Below are 20,223 nucleotides of genomic sequence, written 5' to 3' on the forward strand. Positions count from 1 at the left end.
TACAATAAATGTCGGCAAACATTCAATGCCGTAAAGAGACTGGACAAAGCCAAAATACCAACCCACCCAGATCCCAAAAACAAACAAGGGCCGGGCTGTGGCACAGGCTGGTTAGAAGCCAGCTGTAATAAATCACTATGTCCAAGAGGTCATGAGTTCGAGGCCAGCCCATGGCGGAATGAGCACCCAACCATTAAAATAAAAAATAGCCCTGCTCGCTGTTGACCTAAGCAACATGAAAGATAGTTGCATCTATCAAGTAGGAAATTTAGGTACCACTTATATGTGGGGAGGCTAATTTAACTATATTACGACACCATAAAAATCGTCCAGCATTGTTTGGAATGAGGAAGTCAGCATCACAATGGATGATGAAGCAGCTGCTCCCCCTGTGGCCGGAATCAAGCATACCCTCAGAAGCTGGAAGCTGAAGAAAGTTAAATTGCCTCTGTGTCTGTCTTTGTCTCTATGTTCATATGGCATTGAATGTTTGCCTTGTATGTGTACATTGTGATCTGCCCCGAGTCCCCTTCGGGATGAAAAGGGCAGAATATAAATACTGTAAATAAATAAATAAATAAATAAATAAACACATCTACATCAAAAATGGTAACAAATTAAACTATAACATAGCAGATCTATGGTATCTCAACAGACACTGGGAAACAAACAAGAATCTAAACAAAACCAGATAAAGATTGAAATTGATTTTTTTTTGTAGATGGCAGCCAGGATAATTGGCCATTTCCACTCTGTGGAGACCATGCATAATATTCTATTCCTCTTCCTCTCAATAAGACTGGTGGCATTAAAAGGTTTTAGTTGTTTTTTAAAAGAGAGTAGGAAGAGGGCCGTTTTAATCTCTTTAGGGAGAGAGTTCCAGAGGGGGGATTGGTTATGTTTTTAGCAAGAAGAAAAACAAGAAAACAGTTTGGAGAAAATGGAGTCATGCTAACAGAGGACCAAGAAAAGTTAAAACTTCAGAATTTTTGACCTCATTAGTTTCCTAAAAGGAACACCTAATGAACCCACAACCATATCGAGCTTCCCCAGATAGGATAGGATGCAGAAATTGACCCAAATATGAGGACTACCTAATAAACATAGAACAAATAATGCAGTAAGAGAGCTTCACCCCAGAGCAAGTAAAGTGGTAGTACCAAAAAACCTAGTCATTCTAAGTGAGTATCAGATACTCCAAATATGTTCAGTCTCCAGAACCTGATGAACTTCATCCTAGGATATTAAAGGAACTTGTAGATGTAATCTCAGACTCCATTTTGTTAGTCCTTAAGAATTCAAGGAGAATTCTGGCAGCCTGGAGGAAGTGAATATTGTCCCCATCTTCGAAAAACAAAAGAACTAAGGTCTGAGTATCTGTCAGCCAGTCAATTGACATCAGTGCCAGGCATGATTCTAAAACAGCATGTGAAAATGTTGTGATTATGAAAAAAAAAAACCAACAACATTGGTTTCTCAGACATAAGTCATGCCAGAATATTCTTGCTTTTTGTTGACAGAGTTACAGCATTGGTAAATTGAGAATGCTATGAATATATCTTGCTTTCAGTAAGATTTATGACAAAGTCTTCCATGATATTCTTGCAGACAGGCTGGCAAAATGTGGTCTACTGCTGTTGTTACTTGGCTTTGAAACTGATTGATGAATTGAACTCAAAGAGTACTTACTAGTGGTTGCTCTTCATCCTGGAGAGAAACAATTTGTGGAATAGAAGTATATAGTTGGAAGAGATCACAAAGGCCATCCAGTATAACCCCTTGCTAGGCAGGAATACACAAACAAAACATCCCCGACAGATGGGCATCCAGCCTCTTTTTTTTTTTTTTTTTTTAAAAGAAGACTCAATTGCTTCGCAATGCAACATATTCCACTGTTGAATAGCTCTTACCATCAGGAGGTACTTTCTAACACTTAGGCTGAATCTTTTTCACTGGAGCTTGAATCCATTGTTCTGTGTCCTAGTTTATAGAGATGCAGAACTTGCTCCATATTCAATATGACATCCTTTCAAGCATTTGAACACAGTCATCATGTCACTTCTTACCGTCTCATCTCCAGGCTAAATGTATCCAACTCCCTCATAGAGCATGGTTTTTGGACCTTTTATATTATAAACACTTTCCAGCTTATCAAAATCCTTTCATTTTCCTATCTAGACCTTTTATACCGTAAACACTTTCCAGCTTATCAAAATTCTTTCATTGTCTTATCTAGAACTGGACACAATTACTTCTTTTGATCTAGACTAGGGGTGTCAAACTCAGTTTCACTGAGTGCTACATCAACTTTATAATTGCCTTCAAAGTGCCATTTGTAATTGTAAGACTATATAAATGTTGCCTTGACATTGAAAGTCTCAGGGGCCACATAAATGACTTAATGGGCCAGATTCAGTCCACGGGCCTTGCATTTAACACGTGTTCCAGACAGTATGTTCCCAGTGATGCGGCCCAGAATCACTGGCTTTTAAAGCCAGCGTGTCATACTTGTTATTTCTTAAGATTCCTAGATCACTTTTACGTGTCCTTTTTTTCAAGTCAGGTGTTACTCATTCTTTATCTATGCATTTCATTTTTTCTGTTTAAGTATAATACTTTAAATTTCTCCTTGTTGATACACATTTTGTTAGTCTTGGTCCAGCATTCTAATCTCTGAGGTCATTTTGAATTCTGATTCTGCCCCATGGGGTATTATTGACCTCTTTTAATTGGGTGTGATCTGCAAATTTGATAAGCATATTCCGTCACCCAAGTTATTTATAAAAATGTTTTATAACACTAGACCTAGAACATAAACCTATAGCACCTCATTAATTTTCTCCAGGATGATAAGGAGCTATTGGTAAGAACTCTTTGTTTGGTCAGTCAACCAATTATAAATCCACCTAACAGTGGCATTGACAAGACCACATTTTTCTAGCTTATTTTGATGAATATCATGAGGAACTCTATCATGGGGGACTTTACCATACTGATATCAAGGTATGCATTTCTCTCATATACCAAGATTGTAACTCTGTCAAAAAAGAGTTAAGATTAGTCTTGCATGACTTTTTTTTTAAAGAAACTCATTTTGACTTCTACTAATCAAAGCACTCATTTCTAAGTATTGACAGATTTTCTGTTTAATTATCTGTTCTAGAATAATTGCTGGTGTTGATGTCAGACTAGCTAGGTGATAATTGTTTGGATCCTCTTCTCCCCTACTTTTGAAGATGGGGGCAACATTTTATCTCCTCCAGTCTGCTGGGACCTCTGTTTTCCAGGAATTCTAAAATATTATGCCTAGTAGTTCTGCCGTTAATTCTGCCAGTTCTTTTAATATCCTTGGATATAGTTGATCTGGCCCTGGAGATTTGAATTTATTTAAAGCATCCAGTGATTGATGCACTATCTCTTTACCTATTATGTGCTGCATTTCTTCTACTGCACCATCTGCTACATTTTCCCCAGCTTGAGCACTGTATTTCTATTAGGAGAAGACAGAGGCACAGAAGGTGTTGGTTAGTTTTGACTTTCTTTATCCCTACTAGCATTTCACCGTCTTCTGCATACAGTAGCACTACTATTTCTTTGTTATTCCTTTTGCTACAGACATAACCAACAAGGTCCTTTTTATTGTTCCTCTTTCTAGCAAGTCTGAGCTCGTTCTGTGCTTTAGCTTTTCTGACTTTGTCTGTACACATGTTGGCTGCTCATTTGAATTTCTTTTTTTGATCTCTCCCTTTTTTCTTTCATTGTACATATTTCTTTTAAATCTTAGCTCAGTTGAAAGTTTTTAGACATCCATGGTAGCACAAAGTTCTGTCCAGGGCTAGTATTGTTTACATGTTTTTAAATTACCTTGATTAAGAAACAGAAAGCATGCTTATCAAATTTGCCAATCAGATTAGGCAGGGTAGCTAATACATTAGAGTATGGTATCAGGATGGAAATTTACCTTAACAGATTGAAGAGCTAGGCTAAAACTAGAAGTACAGAATCTTAGTTGAAGGGGGCCAGAAAACTCACCCAGTCTAACCCCCTGCCTTGCATAAATATACAATTAATGCATTACTGAAAGATGCCTATTCAACCTCCAGGCTGCTGCTGGCCTGGTTGCTGCTGTCGCCCCACTGTTGTCAGGTTTACCTTTAAAGGATAGGACACCAGAGAAGGGCAAGAGGAAGCCCAGTGTGCCAGAAATGCTAGGGAGCAGTGGTTTTCCATTGCTCCTGGCACACAGGACTTCCTTCTTGCCTCACGCTACTGCCACTTCCACTCCTGATGGAGTACCTGGACTTCTCTTTCTCTATCTCTGTATGCTGCTTGGTGTCATTGGAAGTGTGGGTGACTGCACAAAGAAAGAGAGAAAAAGAGAGAGAAGTCCAGACCCTCCATTAGGAGTGGAGGAGCAGAGGCAGTGAGGGGTGAGAGAAAGCCCTGTCTTCATTGCTCCTGGCACACAGATTTTCCATCTCTAGAGAGGGGGGGAAGGGAAAACTGGCCGGAAGGCCTAGACTCCGGATCTGGCTTCGCTCTTCCTCTCTGGAGATGGAAGATGGGAGCAATAGAGATCCTAGGGCTAGGTTTTGCACTCTTGGCACAAAGGGACTCTTCATGCCCTTCACCATCCCCAGCGAAAGAGAGACTGCATGGCCCCCACTCTATCTGCCACTGCCTTGGTCCTCTCCCCTTAAGGCAAACTTGGCAACATTGGAGCGACAGCAGTGACTAGGCCAATAGTAGCAGTAGCCTGGAATGCAGAAGCCTGTGCACCCAGCTGGCTGCAACAACTTGAGAAGTGTGGGGCTGGAGAGGCGATGGCAGTAGCAGGGTCAGGGAGGCTTTCTGAGGGCTGCCCAGCACAACTGGCTTCCCTCTCTATCCTCTTTTATTCTTTAAAAAAACCCTGCAATTCTAGGACGCTGTCAGTTCCAATTCCTTTTTTGGAGCCTCAATTTTTGGAAGCAAGTGCATCCTGGATTTGGTGTAATATGGTATTTAGGTGGAATCTCCTTTCCTTGTAATTTTGATTCATTAGTTCACGTTCTAGTCTCTGGATCAGCAAAAAACAAGCACACTTCATCTTCTAGATGATATCCCCTCCAATATTTAAAGATGGCTCTCATAATTACACCTCACTTTTTTCTCTCCAAGCTAAACATACATACCTGAGTTGTTCTTCTTAAGGCCTAGTTTCCAAAACTTTGGTTAACATGATCACCCTTCTCTGAATGCATTCCAGCTTGGACAAAGTATGTGGTTCAGATGAGGTTTGGCAAAAACAGTACAGATTGGTGGTGTTACTTTTCTTGAGCTTGATTCTTGTTAATATACCCTAGAGTTGCATTGGCTTTTTTTGGTCACCTCATTGACTCGCATTTAACCTCTGGTCTGCTTTCAGGACAGATGTCTCCCATCCTATATTTGTGCATTTCATTCATCCTGTCTAGATGTAATACTTTACATTTCTCCCTGTTGAAATTCATTTTGTTAGTTTTGGCCAAGCTGTCCAATCTGTCAAGCTCATTTAGAGTTCTGTACCTGAGTATACTCACACAAATTTGGTACAGTTTTTAAATTTGATAAATTTAAATCAAATTTTTAAATTTGATTTTAAATTTCATCATCTTCCTTTATATAGAAGTTGAACAATGTCTGCTTCAGAACAGAACCTAGATAACACCCCACTAGTCATTTCTTTCCAGGATATTATTTGAGAGATGAGACTATAGGAATTGATTTTTGTGTGTGTGTTTTGCGCTACTGCACAAATTCGGTAGATGTCAAACTAAAAAATCTCTAGCATATAAATATTAAATATGCAGAATATTTTACTGTAATAGATAGAGTAATTACATGAAAACATAATTGTCTGATTCTCTTGTTAACTGAAGGAATAGGATGAACATTTATTACAATAATAAGAGCACATTCCTGAGTTTGCAGACAAACTGATTTGTTTGAATGCATGTTGATTATTAGAACATCAGAAAGAGTAAACCTGGAGTGTACATGCTGATTGCAGACACAAAAGAGAACTGAAATAGGTTATATGAAAGATATGTCCTTGGCCAACTGTTCTGTGTGCATTGATAGAATAGACAGGTGGGTGGGTTTAGGATTAATTCTAAATCTAAAGACAATTTGTCCGACCTTCAGAAGGGAAAAGTGATGTCCAGCCTTCAGAAGAAGAAGAATAAAAAGAAGGAATTCTATATATTCTGAGCCAGATAGATTTTGGAATGGGAAGTGTAGTATAAACTTGGTCAAATTGCTCTACTTGAAAAGTTCAGACTATATTGTGAGTAAGCTAGGTGCACAGCAATGCAGAATTAAAATATGAATGCATTAGTCCTTGGAAACTCACCTGAAATAATACAAGTTATGGATCTTGGCAAGTGCTTCAAATATAATTTACTGAGCTTTTTGTACAATAGTGACATGGCACAAATGACATCAGATCACATACTTTAAAAATGATTTGTATTAGCTTGAAATTAAATTGCTTTTCATTATGTTATGGAGATTTTCCAACATATATATCCAGAAGCTCGGCTCAGGAAAAATATACATCGCAAATGCATGCTGAATAACTGATTGTGGATGACAGATGGTAATGGACAACTATTGACAGTTAAATTTGCTGATATAGTTGTCTGTATCCCTTACAATGCTGATTGATACGTCTGGCACTTGAGGTGTATAGTAATCTTCCCTAGTTCCAGTAAATTTTGGAAGATTCTATGAGAATGCTAACCTAATTGCATCTTATTTCGTGATGCTTGCAGAGAAACAACTTATCTCATTTTAGATTGCTAAAATGACTTACATATTACCTATTTTAGATTCTCTTGTAGCATTTACTAGCTAGTAGATGTTTTTGCATGGTTTTTTAATATATATACAAGCTTTACTACACTTGGTTGATGCATTCACATGAGCATATTTTGATTTGGCATAAAATGTTCTTCTTCTGGTCTCTGTGACTCACACAAATGGATTATACAGTGCACAATTCAGAACTTTCCAAAGTTATTCCATAAGGGTTTCATTGGTAATCCTGCCCATTCTTAGGTACCCTATCTCCTTGCTTTCTACCTAAATTCTCAGTTCTTTTTAGTCTACCATTTTCTCAGCATCAAATACTGTTCCGAGCGTTTCAGCCTTTCTTGACTTTTGGACTGCTCTTTCTTGGCCTGAATTTTAGATTTTTGCACAGCTTTGATTCTTATCGCTACAATTTTGGAATCTGTATTTTCTCTCAGACTATGATTTGAATGGTTGTTTGTTTTGGTTCAGTTTGACTTGGATTGTAGATTCACCTATGGTAATTCTATGTCTAAGCCTTAGAATAGACACAATTCTAGGTTTATTCAGTGACCTATATGGCTTTTTCTGGATCTTTTAAAAATACGCTCCCTGAGAAGGGATGCCATTCCTGGTGCTTCAGCAAAGGCCATAACATGGAATGTTGCACTTATTCCAAATCCTTCTCGCCACAAGCACAGAAGAAACAATCTTCCTGACCTTTGTGTAAGCAGACCTTGTAGTATTCTGCTAAGCCTTCTTCATCGGCATCTGTCTTGATAATTTTTGGTCTGAACTGCATCTGAATTATCAGTTCATTTGGTGGTTAAGGGATCTTTGCTAGGGAGGGAAGTCCCACATGGAATCACCAAAAGGTGATCCTCGGTACTGCCCTACCACTAAAGATTTTTCCACACTGATTGCCTCTAATGATGCTAACATCCAACCTGAGGTATCTTTGACACCAGGCTATTTTCTTGATATGGAAGCCTCCACTGTTAATTACAGGATTGAAAAAGGCACCACAAGGAAAGGAAAAGCTAACGACATGGAGTCTTAAGTAGATCCTGCACTAGTCACTAAATTATTACCATTGTCATGGATCTGTCCATCACCATCAAGGTCATTTTTCTGAGGACTGTGATTTTGATCATGATAAGTCTTACCAGCATTCCTTTTGTCTTGAGTTTGAATGTTCTCTGTCTTCTGGCTATGACTATGTAGATTCTGACAATGACTGACATCATTTTCATGATACCTACCCAACTTGCGTTCACTGTAATTCATCAAGTCATCACCGTCCACAACAATAGTACCAGCAAGGCTGCATGTCATCAAACTGGCATGAGACCTGTACCACATCTTTCAAATAGGCAAAAGTCTTCAATTTGAGAGCAGTGCAATAAGGAACTCCCTCTTTTCCAAGCCTTTGTATTAGCATACTGTCCTATCCCTGTGTTGTGCTTTTGCACCAACGCATGGAGTTCAGGATCTATGAATCTGCTGTGCAAAGGAAATTTCCACTGCTTCCTCCTCTGGTTCAGACTAGGGTTCAGATGTCTCCTTGCCTCCTTGAGTTAGTCCACAGTCTTCTTCCTCAGACAATGCTTATTTTTCCACATCTGATAAATTTCTAATTCCTCCTCCTCCTCCTCCTTCCCCCAAGGCTTTTGAAAGAGCATGAGTCAGCTTCTCCTACTGGTGACATTCATGTTTTGTGGAATGGATGGTATGGAAAGCATGAGCTTTTGAATTAGAAGTAAAACAGCCTGAGGTAAAACCAACTGATCCAGTCTACAGATGAATTGAGGCCAAGGTTCCAACTTCTATCAAGTGCTCTTGTTGTTTCTGAAACTGGCCCATAAATCATGTCCTCTCTATCTATTATATAACCCACCTTGAAAAGGGTTGATGGTTTGTATTGGATTTTGGAGTCTGGTTTTGAATGGCTAGTAGACCGTTCAAAAACAAATTCTATTGTGGTTCAGTCATCACAGGCTCTATGCAGAAGAAACATAGGCTCTATGCAGAAGAAACATACCGTGTTTCCCCGAAAATAAGACAGTGTCTTATATTAATTTTTGCTCCCAAAGATGCGCTAGGTCTTATTTTCAGGGGATGTCTTATTTTTCCATGAAGAAGAATTCACATTTATTGTTGAACAAAAAAATGAACATTTATTCTATACTGTACAGTAGTTGTCATCACAAACCAACATAACCAAACCAGACAAACTGTGACTTCTGTCAAGAATTTCTTGTTACTACCATTATTTTCATATACAACTGGTATGTACATTTACCAGTCCTGCATGCTATGGTGTTTTGTTTGGTGGGTGCCGGGCATGCTTCCAAACAAAAACTTTGCTAGGTCTTACTTTCGGGTGAGGCCTTATATTTAGCAATTCAGCAAAATATCTTATTTTTTGGGGATGTCTTATTTTAGGGGAACCCTTCTGATAAGGGGACAAGGCATTAATATCTAAGAAGTTCTACTCTACCTCAGCCCTTATCTTCCAGATCACAAATTATGAAGCAACATTTGTGGGAAAGAATCACTCCCCTCCTTTCAAAGCTTCCAAAGGAGCTTAGTGATTCTGCTGTCATAACTGTCCAGGACATCCTTTGAACCAATGGTATGGTGTGATCTCAACCTGCATACCTTGGGAAAAAGCCTTTACATAGTGGCTATTACAACTGACAGTATCTGTGCATTCAGGGTTTTTTTTCTGCCTAAGTGAAGTATCCTACCTTTTTCCTGGTTAACATTCATTTTGTTCATTTTGACCCAACTCTCTAATTCTGATCCTGTCTTCTGGAGTATTAGGCATCCTGCCTAATTTGGTGTAATCTGCAAACTTGATATGCCCTCATCCAAGTCATTAATAAAGATGCTGAACATCACTGGGCCTAGGACAGAATCCTATTGCACTCCACCAGTCACTTCTTTTCAGGATGAAGGGGAACCATTGGTGAGCACCTTTGGTTTGGTTGCTTTACCAATTACAAATCCACCGAATAGTAGTTTTATCTAGCCTACATTTTACTATTTTGTTTGAAAGAACAAAATGGAGGACCTTGTCAAAGCTGTACTGAAATCAAGATATGCTACAACCACAAGATTCCCTGCATCTACTAGGCTTGTAACCCTATTGAGAAAAGGGGTAAGATTAGTGTGGCATGACTTGTTTTTGAGAAATCTATGTTGACTTTTAGTAATCACAGCATTATTTTCTAAGTATTGACGTCAGGCTGACTGGGTGGTCATTATTTGGCTCCTCTTTCTTTCCCTTCTTGAAAATAGAGACAACTTTTTTCCTCTGCAGGGATATCCTGCATATGACAAAAATGTTCAACGTCTTTATTAGTGACTTGGATGAAGGTTTATTGGGCATGCTTATCAAGCTTGAAGATTGGGTGGGATAGCTTATACTCCAAAGAACAGGATCAGAATTCAAAATGACCATAACAGATTAGAGAGCTGGGCCAAACCTAACAAAATAAATTTCAACAAGGACAAATATAAGATACTACACTTAGGCAGAAAAAATGAAATGCAAAGATGCAAGATGGGTGATGCTTGGCTCGACAACAGTCCATGTGAGAAAAATCTTGGAGTCTTTGTCAACAAGTTGAACAAGTACCAACAGTGTGATGCAGCAATTAAAAAAGCAATGGGATTTGGAGCTGCATCAAAAGGAGTATAGTGTTTAGATCAAGGGAAGTCATGGTGCCTTTGTATTCTGCTTTGGTTAGACCTCACCTGGAATACTGTGTCCAATTCTGGGCACCGCAGTTCAAAAGCGATATTGACAAGCTGGACGGTGTCTAGAGGAGGATGACTAAAATGATCAGTGGTCTGGAGAGCATTCCCTATGAGGAGCATCTTAATGAACTGGATATGTTTAGCCTGCAGAAGTGAAGGTTGAGAGGAGACATGATAGCCATGTATAAATATGTGAAGGGATGTCATAAAGAAGAGGGCACAGGCATTTTTTTCTGATGCCCTAGAAACTAGGACTAGGAGGAATGGGTTCAAATTACAGGAAAGGAGATTCCACCTGAACTTTAGGAAGAACTTCCTGACTGTACAAGCTGTTCAACAATGGAATTTTCTGCCTCAGAATGTGGTGGAAGCTCCTTCCTTGGAAACTTTTAAACAGAGGCTTAATGGCCATCTGTCACTGATACTTTGATTGTGCTTTTCCTGCATGGCAGGGGGTTGGACTAGATGGCCCATATGGTCGCTTCCATCTCTATTATTCTATGATCTCTTCACAGGTGTAAATATCTTTAACATATAATGCTACCCCCTCCCCCTCTCCTATTTGGTTTATTTCTCTGAAATAACTTATACCCCTCCATTACTACATTTCAATTATAGGATTCATTCCACTAGGTTTCAGTGATGCCTATTGCATTGTAACTGATTTCTTATGCTGAGTTCCAATTCATCTTATTTATTTCCTATGCTCTGTGCAATCTCTGATTGTTTCTCCATATATAGTGATTCTTCATTATCAATGAAACTGAGAGTTTAAACAAGAAACGTGAGGTGCCTAAGGACTGAATGCGTTACCACCAACAACCTCATTTAGTTACTTTAGCAGGTTCCTAACAGTGCTTTGCATAGGGAGATAGAACCCATTTGTCATATATGTCCATCCACCACTCTCCTCAGAGAAAGGGGTGATTCTTTTTTTGATGAGAGTTAAGTTACAGTGGATATGTTGATCCAGATTTTTGGGGTCAGTTTTTTGACTGAAATTTCTTGATTTTTACACAAGTATATACTGCAACTTATTTTCTGTCCTCCTTTGTACTTGTTTTCTGTCACTCTTTGAATAACTAAAAGGCCCCTACTTCTTCTTTTTTTAAAAAAGGGGGTGAAGAGCTAATGTTAAGAATGTTGAAAAGAACATGCTGATTCATTATATTTAGCCAAGTAGGTCAAAAATGCTGCACTTCAGGCAATGGTAGCTAGTGAGGATAGAGCAAAGCTTTTCTTGAAATACATTGTTATAAGAAAGAAAAATGAGAAGGGTCCAGAATTGATATTACTCTTGTAATAACAGTTGGATGAGCCATAATATTTTCAAAGTCAATCTGTATGTAACAAAAAAAAACAAAAGTTCATCTGTTTTTGTTAAATGGTATAATGTCTCATTAGTATTCCAAGGAAAACTGCCTACAGCTCTTTCCTTGAATGTGGAAGAACACAACAGAAACTTTTTGAATGAAATTTAAAGTTCTGTTCAAACGTTCCTGTGATGTGATGTTGTGCCATGGTAGAAAATTGCAATAGGTTCCTTCCTTTCCGATTGATAAGTGAGGCTTAATTTAGTTAATAATTTGTCCTATTAAAATCAGTAGGTCTTAAATTAGTCATGACCAACTTAAGCCCCACTAATTTAAGTGAATTTAGTAGAAGTGTAACTAAGATCACGAGCCCAATTGATCAAGACAACCAAAGAACAGCTGACTTGACACTAAACCAGGTGAAGCTTTGCTGAATTCAAATTGCTCCCCACCGCTATCCTGAAAATACTGGAATTTATTCCAAACTACCCAGGCCTAAATTTGTTCTGACACCATAGCTGTGTCCCTGATTTTGGAGGGATTTGGATATGCCCTAATTCAGCACTCTCACCTGGCCCTGTCTTTACCTCGCCATTTGGCTATTCTGCCATCAAGTTGTAGCCAACAGAGAAGTTCTGTTAGCAGTTTGCTTTGTCAGGAGATACAGTAGAGTCTTGCTTATCCGACCTTCGCTTATCTGACACTCCGTATTATCCAACACTCTGTATTATCCAACATCATCAATTGGTAACATTGCACCCTTTGATATGCGTGCCTTCATTCAATCCAAAGCAAGAGTGGGTTGCTCTCTTTCCCATGCAGAAAAAACTGGGAGGAGGAAAGTGCATCTCCAAAGGGAAGGGAGAGAAAGGGGGTGAATCATCCCATTGAGGGCCCATTTGGATGCAAGGGGGAGGAGGGAAAAAAGGAAACACGATAGCTCTCATTTCTCTCTCTGCTCTTGGAGCATGCTCTCCTGCTTTGGAGAGGTCTCTCCAACCCAGCCTTGTTTCCAAATAAAGAGGGGAAAGGGCTTGTGATTGGAAGGAATGGGAGGGGGGAGAGAAACCAAGGCAGCAGGCCTGGGCTTGGGAAAGGGCCACAGGGGGCAAGTCCGAGCTGGGGCTGGCGAGTGGGGCGGGGGACTGGCTACCTTATGTCATCTCCTTACCTGGCCAGGTGGGCGGAGGGCCCCCCTTTCTTCCTGCACACATACATTTTGCTCTAGATCCTCTCTCTCCCTTGTCCCATCCTTTTTCTCCCCCATGCAATCTCTCTTCTTCCGCCTCTTCCTCCTCCCTCTTTTACCTCTGACAGCCTTGTAGCAACTGACACTTCTGGCCTTCTCCTCCTCCTCCTCTTCTAACCCAAGCAATGATAACTAGATTCATAGAATCCTAGAAACGCAAGTGACTCCCTCCCTTAAGGGGCTATCCAGTCCAGCCCCAATCTGCTAGACTGGAAGGCATAAGCCAAGCCCTCCCAACACAGAGCCACCCAGCTCTAGATGAGATTCTGGGGACAGTTGACCAGTATCAGTGTTTAGTAAACTTTGGTTTTCCAGTGTTACCATTCCTCTGTGCTCAATATGGGATCCTGAGACGGTTAATCTACAATATATCAATGTTCCCAACTCTGGTCTTCCAGGTGTTTTGGATTTCAAACATGATGTTTTGGTGCTTAATTTGTAAAACCATAACGTAATTTGACGTTTAATAGGCTTTTCCTTAATCCCTCCTTATTATCCAACATTTTAACATATCAAATGTTCTGCTGGTCCATTTATGTTGGATAAGTGAGGCTCTACTGTATTTAAGATGAGAAAGAAGAAGAGGATTGGCAGAAGAGGCTTGTGTGTCATCGTAACTCTACAGTTAGTATACGTTTTAAATTTGGACTGTACTATATAAATGAAGCCGCTGGTGGCACAGTGGATTAAACTGCTGAGCTGCTGAACTTGCTGACCAAAAGGTGAGTGGTTCGAATCCAGGGAATGGGGTGAGCTCCTGCTGTTAGTCCCACCTTCTGCTAGTTGAGAAATAATGCAAATGTCAGTAGATCAAAAGATATCGCTCCATGTAGTCATGCCAGCCACATGACCTTGGAGGCGTCTATGGACAACGCAGACTCTTCGGCTTAGAAATGGAGATGAGCATCATCCCCAGAGTCAGACACAACTAGACTTAATGTCAAGGGGAAACCTTTACCTTTACTATATAACTGGATCCAGCTTAGAAACTGTGTAATCAGAGGTAATGCCTGCTTATTAATGTTTTACTCTTTAAAGGACATTCGGCTCTTCTAGTAGCCAGATAATTATTTCACCAATCTGTTTTATTTCACCAATGGTTACTTTTTTCTCTCCCAGTTGTAGATCGTTTAGGCTGTGATCAACGAACACGGTTTCAAGTTCCCCCAAACACCAAACAGTGGATTGCTCTTCTGCAGCGAGGAAATTGCACCTTTAAACAAAAAATAATGCGAGCAGCTTTACAGAATGCTTCAGCTGTGGTAATTTACAACAATGTATCTGGAGAGGAGCCTGTCACTATGACTCACCAAGGTACAATTTAAGATGGCAGATTCTTTCCATTCTCCTCTGTTTTTCATTTTATGTCCTATATGGTGTATGATTATTTAAAAGTATTTTTGAACTATTGCAAGTATTCAAATATAAAATATGTGACTTGTGTTCAGAAGGTAGGCCAAAATATTTAATAGTAAATAATAAATAGCAGTGTTATACTTATCTAGCATAGACATTTATTTTGTCATTTTTGTGATAAAAATGCTGAACAGAGTTGTAGATGAGCAGCCTCCACTAATTGTATGTATATAGGCCATAGACAACATGCTGCTTTGCCTGTTACATGAATGCATGTTGTTACCAGGTATGCTCTCAAAGCACAAGTATGTATTCATGAACATTCTCTGAAGCATCTTGTGAACTTGGCAGTAGGGTATCTTCGACAAATTGGGGCCAATAACCTACATCCACTCAAAACTATCCAAAAGGATAATTTTATGGACCATACAAGAACCAAAACAAACACAGTAATTGCATTTGGGAATAGCAGATTCTTATCTTAGCAAATGGCAAAACATTACATGCAAAATAAAAATCAGTAGAGCTCAGTTATTTCAGGATGGACAACTATTAACTTACATAAGCAAACTTGTGAGGTTTGAGAGGATTTGGAGCAGTCATTGCTAAAAGGGGAACAGACAGGCGGATCAAAAGTGGGGGGGATATAATACTTTCCATAACAGTCTACACTTAAGTGATGGCAAAGGTTACTTCTTAGTCCTGTACCTTTGCAGAGAGAAAATGTGGAGCATTGTCCCTTTGTTTAGAGCAGTACAAAGGAGCTCTAGCTAACCAAACTAGAGCCAGGATTTTAAGGAAGAGAACAAATTAAGGAGATTCTGTAGCAATTCTGTCTGATAGAATGATTTCCACTTGAAAGGAGAAACTTCCAGACTTTAATATTGATTCCACAAGAGGTCTAGAGAAGCAAGGAGGCATTTTCTCCTTAGAAAATTTCTGTTTGAATCCAGTAGAATGTTCACCTGAACATTTGTAGTAATAGAGGGAAATCCTTCCTCTACGATGATCAGTCTTTGGAATTTTGAGTCTTTTTTGAGGAATGGAGATTGTCTATATGCTTTGTCAAGCTTGCATATTTTGCAGTGTTTTGGTGCCTCACTATATTGCATCATTTGCTGCTTCGGATCTGACTTATTTTAAATAAGAAAGAAAGACAAAAGTGATCAGCCTTGCTCCAAAGGTGACCTCCCCTGTTAGTTCAATTTTCAGTACATAATGCTGAATATTGTACATAATGCTAAAAGTACATAATCCTAACAATGTCATAGTAGGAGAGAAAGCACAATGCCTAAGGTTATTCACTTGTGTCCAAGAATATAATTCATATTAGTTATGATAGTAGTTAGTGGAGTCACATTATTTCATTATTGGGGCTGGCTACAGGATTTGGCTAGAGAAGCCTTTACTTGCCAGCTTCTCTTTGTTCTGAGGCAGAGACAGTCAAGAGATGTCATCTAGACATACATATTTACGTGCACATAAATACATATGTCTTGTCAGGGATATTGGACAAAGACTGACTGCTCACAACAATAAACACACCAAACAGGAGCAGAATTTGCTAATGTCAGGGCAGAAGGGCAGACATTTGGAGGAGGATCAAACCTTCTGCAAAAAGCACGTAAGAATCTGTCGAAAATGTTTTATGACAGATTCCTGTAGCAGGGCCTTTTTTTCCTCCAATGTTTAGGCATTTTTGATAGTTGTCAGTTTCTAAGAGATTACAGAGGAAAATCCCCACATGATTAGGGTTGGAAATCTTGTTCAGGCATGTTTCACATGAACCTTATTTCCATTTGCCTAAATCTAATTTTTCACTTGCACTGCATCCAAAACAGAATTAGTACAATTTAACCCAAACATATTGCCTCTAGACAAAAGTGGAGTTATGACACCCTGAGTGTAGATAGACTGTAGCAACTTGAAAATAAACTACAGGCTTGCAGACAATGGTATCTTAGGTCAGTATTTGAATTTCATAAACTTTTGACATTCCCAGCAGTGTGCATATGTTTTCTTTAGTGTTGTTTTCAGATTTTCCCCTTTCCCATCCTGCTACTCTTCTTTTTCAGTCCCATGCTCTTAGAATTTCATTTGCCCATTTTAAGCAGAGCCTTGTTTGTTCATTGGGATTGTTCATGTAGTCCCTCCATTGCTAGGCAGGTACCCAATGGAAGCCCAAACAGGATATTCCACTTAGCATTGAAATGTACTGTTTTTGAAACCTAGAGGGCACTTACAGTCATAGGACCAATAGCTACTCGACCTGCTATAACTTTAAGACATTGCATTCCAGTGCCTTTTTGGTTCTTCTAACAATGTCTGAGCAGTTATCGCTCTATAATAAAATGAATAGTTTTATCACCATTAAAGGGTGCACTAAATAGATGGGTCTCTTGATAATGTTCACGTAGACTAACTTCCACTAGTGGTATCGATTTTCATTGGTACACATAAAGAGTGTTCCTTTAATGTTCAGTGTTTACTAGTTGAGAAGATGAGCTACTTTTAGTTCAGCCATGATGGCAAATAAACTTTGTGGCAAGATAAACTTTATATGATCCAGCAGCGTTCTCCTTACACATTCAGCTGTATTACATATAATCTCATATTCTAGTTCTCCCTTTCTCTGATGAGTATCTCAATCTCCTGCCTTGCCTCTCTCCCATTTATACCATGCCAGGGATTTGAATGGTGCTTAATTGACATAAAGCCTGTGCAACTGCAGATTTGTTGCAATCTACCCAATTCCCAATAGTTGAATCATAGCAATTACGTGTTAATTATGCCCTTAGAACCACAGATTCAACTTTTATGTTGTTGGAAAACTTGGTGTGGGAAGATGGTTTAGCACACATTAAATAGGCAAGACTGGTTAAGTTGTTTTTTAAATAATGCGCATGTTGATTCAGATGTCAATTAATTTGTTTCTTGTGCTTTTTTGTAGGAACTGGTGACATAGTCACTGTCATGATCACAGAGTTGAAGGTTAAGGAGATCCTAACTTACTTAGAAAAAAATATGTCTGTCCTAATTGCAATAGCAGTTGGAACCCGCTCTCAAAACAAAAACTTTAGTCGTAGCTCACTTGTCTTCGTATCAATATCATTTATAGTTTTGATGATAATTTCTTCAGCGTGGCTAATCTTTTACTTCATTCAGAAGATAAGATATACAAGTGCCCGTGATCGAAATCAGGTAAGTGAATCTCTCTCCTTCCTGGTTGATTGTGGTTAGAGATTTTTTTTTAGATTTTTATTTTTGCGATAGTTACAAACCATTGTAAGCTACTTTGAACATAGCTCTAATCATGGGAAAGACGTCTTTTTAGTTCTATGAGTGTAAATGTTGAAATAATATAGGTCATTGTGAAAAGAAAAGAAAAGAACTTGATAAAATTGTATTTCTCTACTGTAGAAATCTTTGTCATTGCAACAATATATTACTAGCTAATATGTCAATGATTCAGTGATAATAATGGGGCTGGTCCTTCACAAAATATTATCCCTACTTTTAGTAAGCTAATAAAGCTATAAAGCCCTAAATGGTTCTGGCGCAATCTACTTGTCCGAACGTATCTCCTCCTATGAGCCAGGAAGATCCCTGAGGTCATCTGGAGAGGCCCTGTTCTCAGTCCCGCCTGCCTCACAGGCGCGGCTGGTGGGAACGAGGGACAGGGCCTTCTCGGTGGTGGCTCCCCGGCTATGGAACACCCTCCCCAGAGATATACGGCAAGCCCCAACCCTTTTGAGTTTTAGAAAAGCCTTAAAAACATGGCTTTGTGCCCAGGCTTTTAATGAATAAATGATAAAGACGACCCAGATTGTTATATGGATAAAGTTGGAGGATATTGGACGAACGGATTTTAAACACGTTTTATGTTTTATATTTTATACTGTATTTAATTGGTTGTATTTTTTATATGTTGTTGTTTTTAATGATGTATCGGCATCGAATTGTTGCCAATTGTACGCCGCCCTGAGTCCCTCCGGGTGAGAAGGGCGGGATAGAAATATTTGAAATAAATAAATAAATAATAGATTTTTCTCTTTTAATAGTTTTTGATATGACAAAAGAATAACCATTACTGCCAACATATTCATACCTCTTTCACATTACCCCTCCTGATGCTTAGCAGTAAACACATGTATACAGCGCACAGTAATTGCAGCTACATTTGACTCTATTGCCTATAATTCAACTACACATCATAACTGACAAGACAAATGCTCAAGAGATAAAACATGGGAAAGATGTGAAAATATGAAAGGTGATGTCTTGATGTTTCCTTGTAGATCTTGATTATCAGACAGTTTCACACATGTGAACTGCACATTTTGGATTATTTATTTATTTTTCCTCTCCTCTTGCCTCTTAAATGCTATGTTGTCTTTTACTGTTTGTATCTAAAATATTTCCTTTCCATTACTTTTTATGATGCAGAGGGTAGGACTTCCAACACTGTAAGAGAATGTGCTTGATCACTATGGTTGATCATAGAAATGCAATGTCCCATTGAACACTTAAATATTTCAGCATTGTCAGTGGGTGTTGTTGTTTTTAGATGGGTCACAGACCTGTGTGCCAAGAATGATATATTCAATAAATAAAATTGGGGGGGGGGGGGAGAGATATGAGATAAATTGGGGCAAACTGGGTTGTTTGTGGGAGAAATAACTGATAGGAAGAATTCCACTCCACTTATTGTAGTCCTGCCCAATTATCACTCCCTTGTGACACGAGGTAATGAAACATGTAAACTTCGTACTAAATAAAATCTATGTGACTCACCAGCATCTATTTTAGCTGTAACATAAGAAACAAGCAATTTGAATTGGGCATCTTTGTGTGCAATGCAGATTGCCCCTCCTTTGTTTCTCTGTATCTCTTCACAGAAAAACAACATTTTACAGGTGATGAGCCAAGAGAAACACAGGACAAGTTCTTTGAAATTTTGACAAGGCCTAAGGGCTTTTCTCAGGATCTGTAGATTAGAACTTTTAGGCTGGTTGTCAACCTACACATCTATTTAAGATGTGAAATGATTCAACTATATATTTTCCATCTGCTGGTGTTGAGGGGCTAAATGTTGGTGGATTCTTTTCTCTAAATAACATAGGATGGTTTTTAAGATTCTCTTAACATGCATCCTTATATAATGGGGAGACTGACCTTATCTGTGTCAAATAAAAGTCCTACTTTAGGGAAAGTATTATGCTGATGGAATACTTAAGGTAAAGGTTTTTCCCTGACATTAAGTCCAGTTGACTCTGCGGGTTGGTGCTCATCTCCATTTCTAAGCCAAAGAGCCGGCATTGTTCGTAGACACGTCCAATGTCATGTGGCCGGCATGACTGCATGAAGTGCCATTACCTTCCAGCTGGAACGGTACCTATTGATCTACTTACATTTGCATGTTTTCGAACTGCTAGGTTGGCAGAAGCTGGGGCTAACAGCGGGTGCTCACTCCACTCCTTGAATTTGAACCTGCGACCTTTCGGTCCGCAAGTTCAGCAGCTCAGCGCTTTAACACACTGTGCCACCGGAGGCCCCAATGAAAGGCCCCAATGAAATACTTACTGAGTTTTTATATTAATGTTAGAAGAGAAATAGAATGTTTATTTCCTAAATGCAGAGTTTTCATCTTCTGGGTTTTTTTCCTGTTTCTGCTCCTGTCCCCTTTTTCTGAGACAGGTTGGGAAAGAGTATACTATACATCAAAGT

The 20,223-nt window shown here is 39.1% G+C and overlaps 1 protein-coding gene across 2 annotated transcripts in view; it reads left to right on the plus strand.

Moving 5' to 3' along the window:
• rnf130 (ring finger protein 130) overlaps nt 1–20,223 on the plus strand; it is an 88,356-nt gene that overhangs the window by 10,130 nt on the left and 58,003 nt on the right. For both annotated transcript variants that reach the window (XM_016991752.2, XM_003217502.4), the window contains exons 2-3: nt 14,260–14,454; nt 17,447–17,697. In XM_016991752.2, the coding sequence (XP_016847241.2) occupies nt 14,260–14,454; nt 17,447–17,697 (446 nt within the window). The remainder of the gene's footprint in view (nt 1–14,259; nt 14,455–17,446; nt 17,698–20,223) is intronic.

The sequence above is a fragment of the Anolis carolinensis genome, chromosome 2, assembly GCF_035594765.1.
Source record: "Anolis carolinensis isolate JA03-04 chromosome 2, rAnoCar3.1.pri, whole genome shotgun sequence".
Classification (NCBI taxonomy): Eukaryota; Metazoa; Chordata; class Lepidosauria; order Squamata; family Dactyloidae; genus Anolis; species Anolis carolinensis.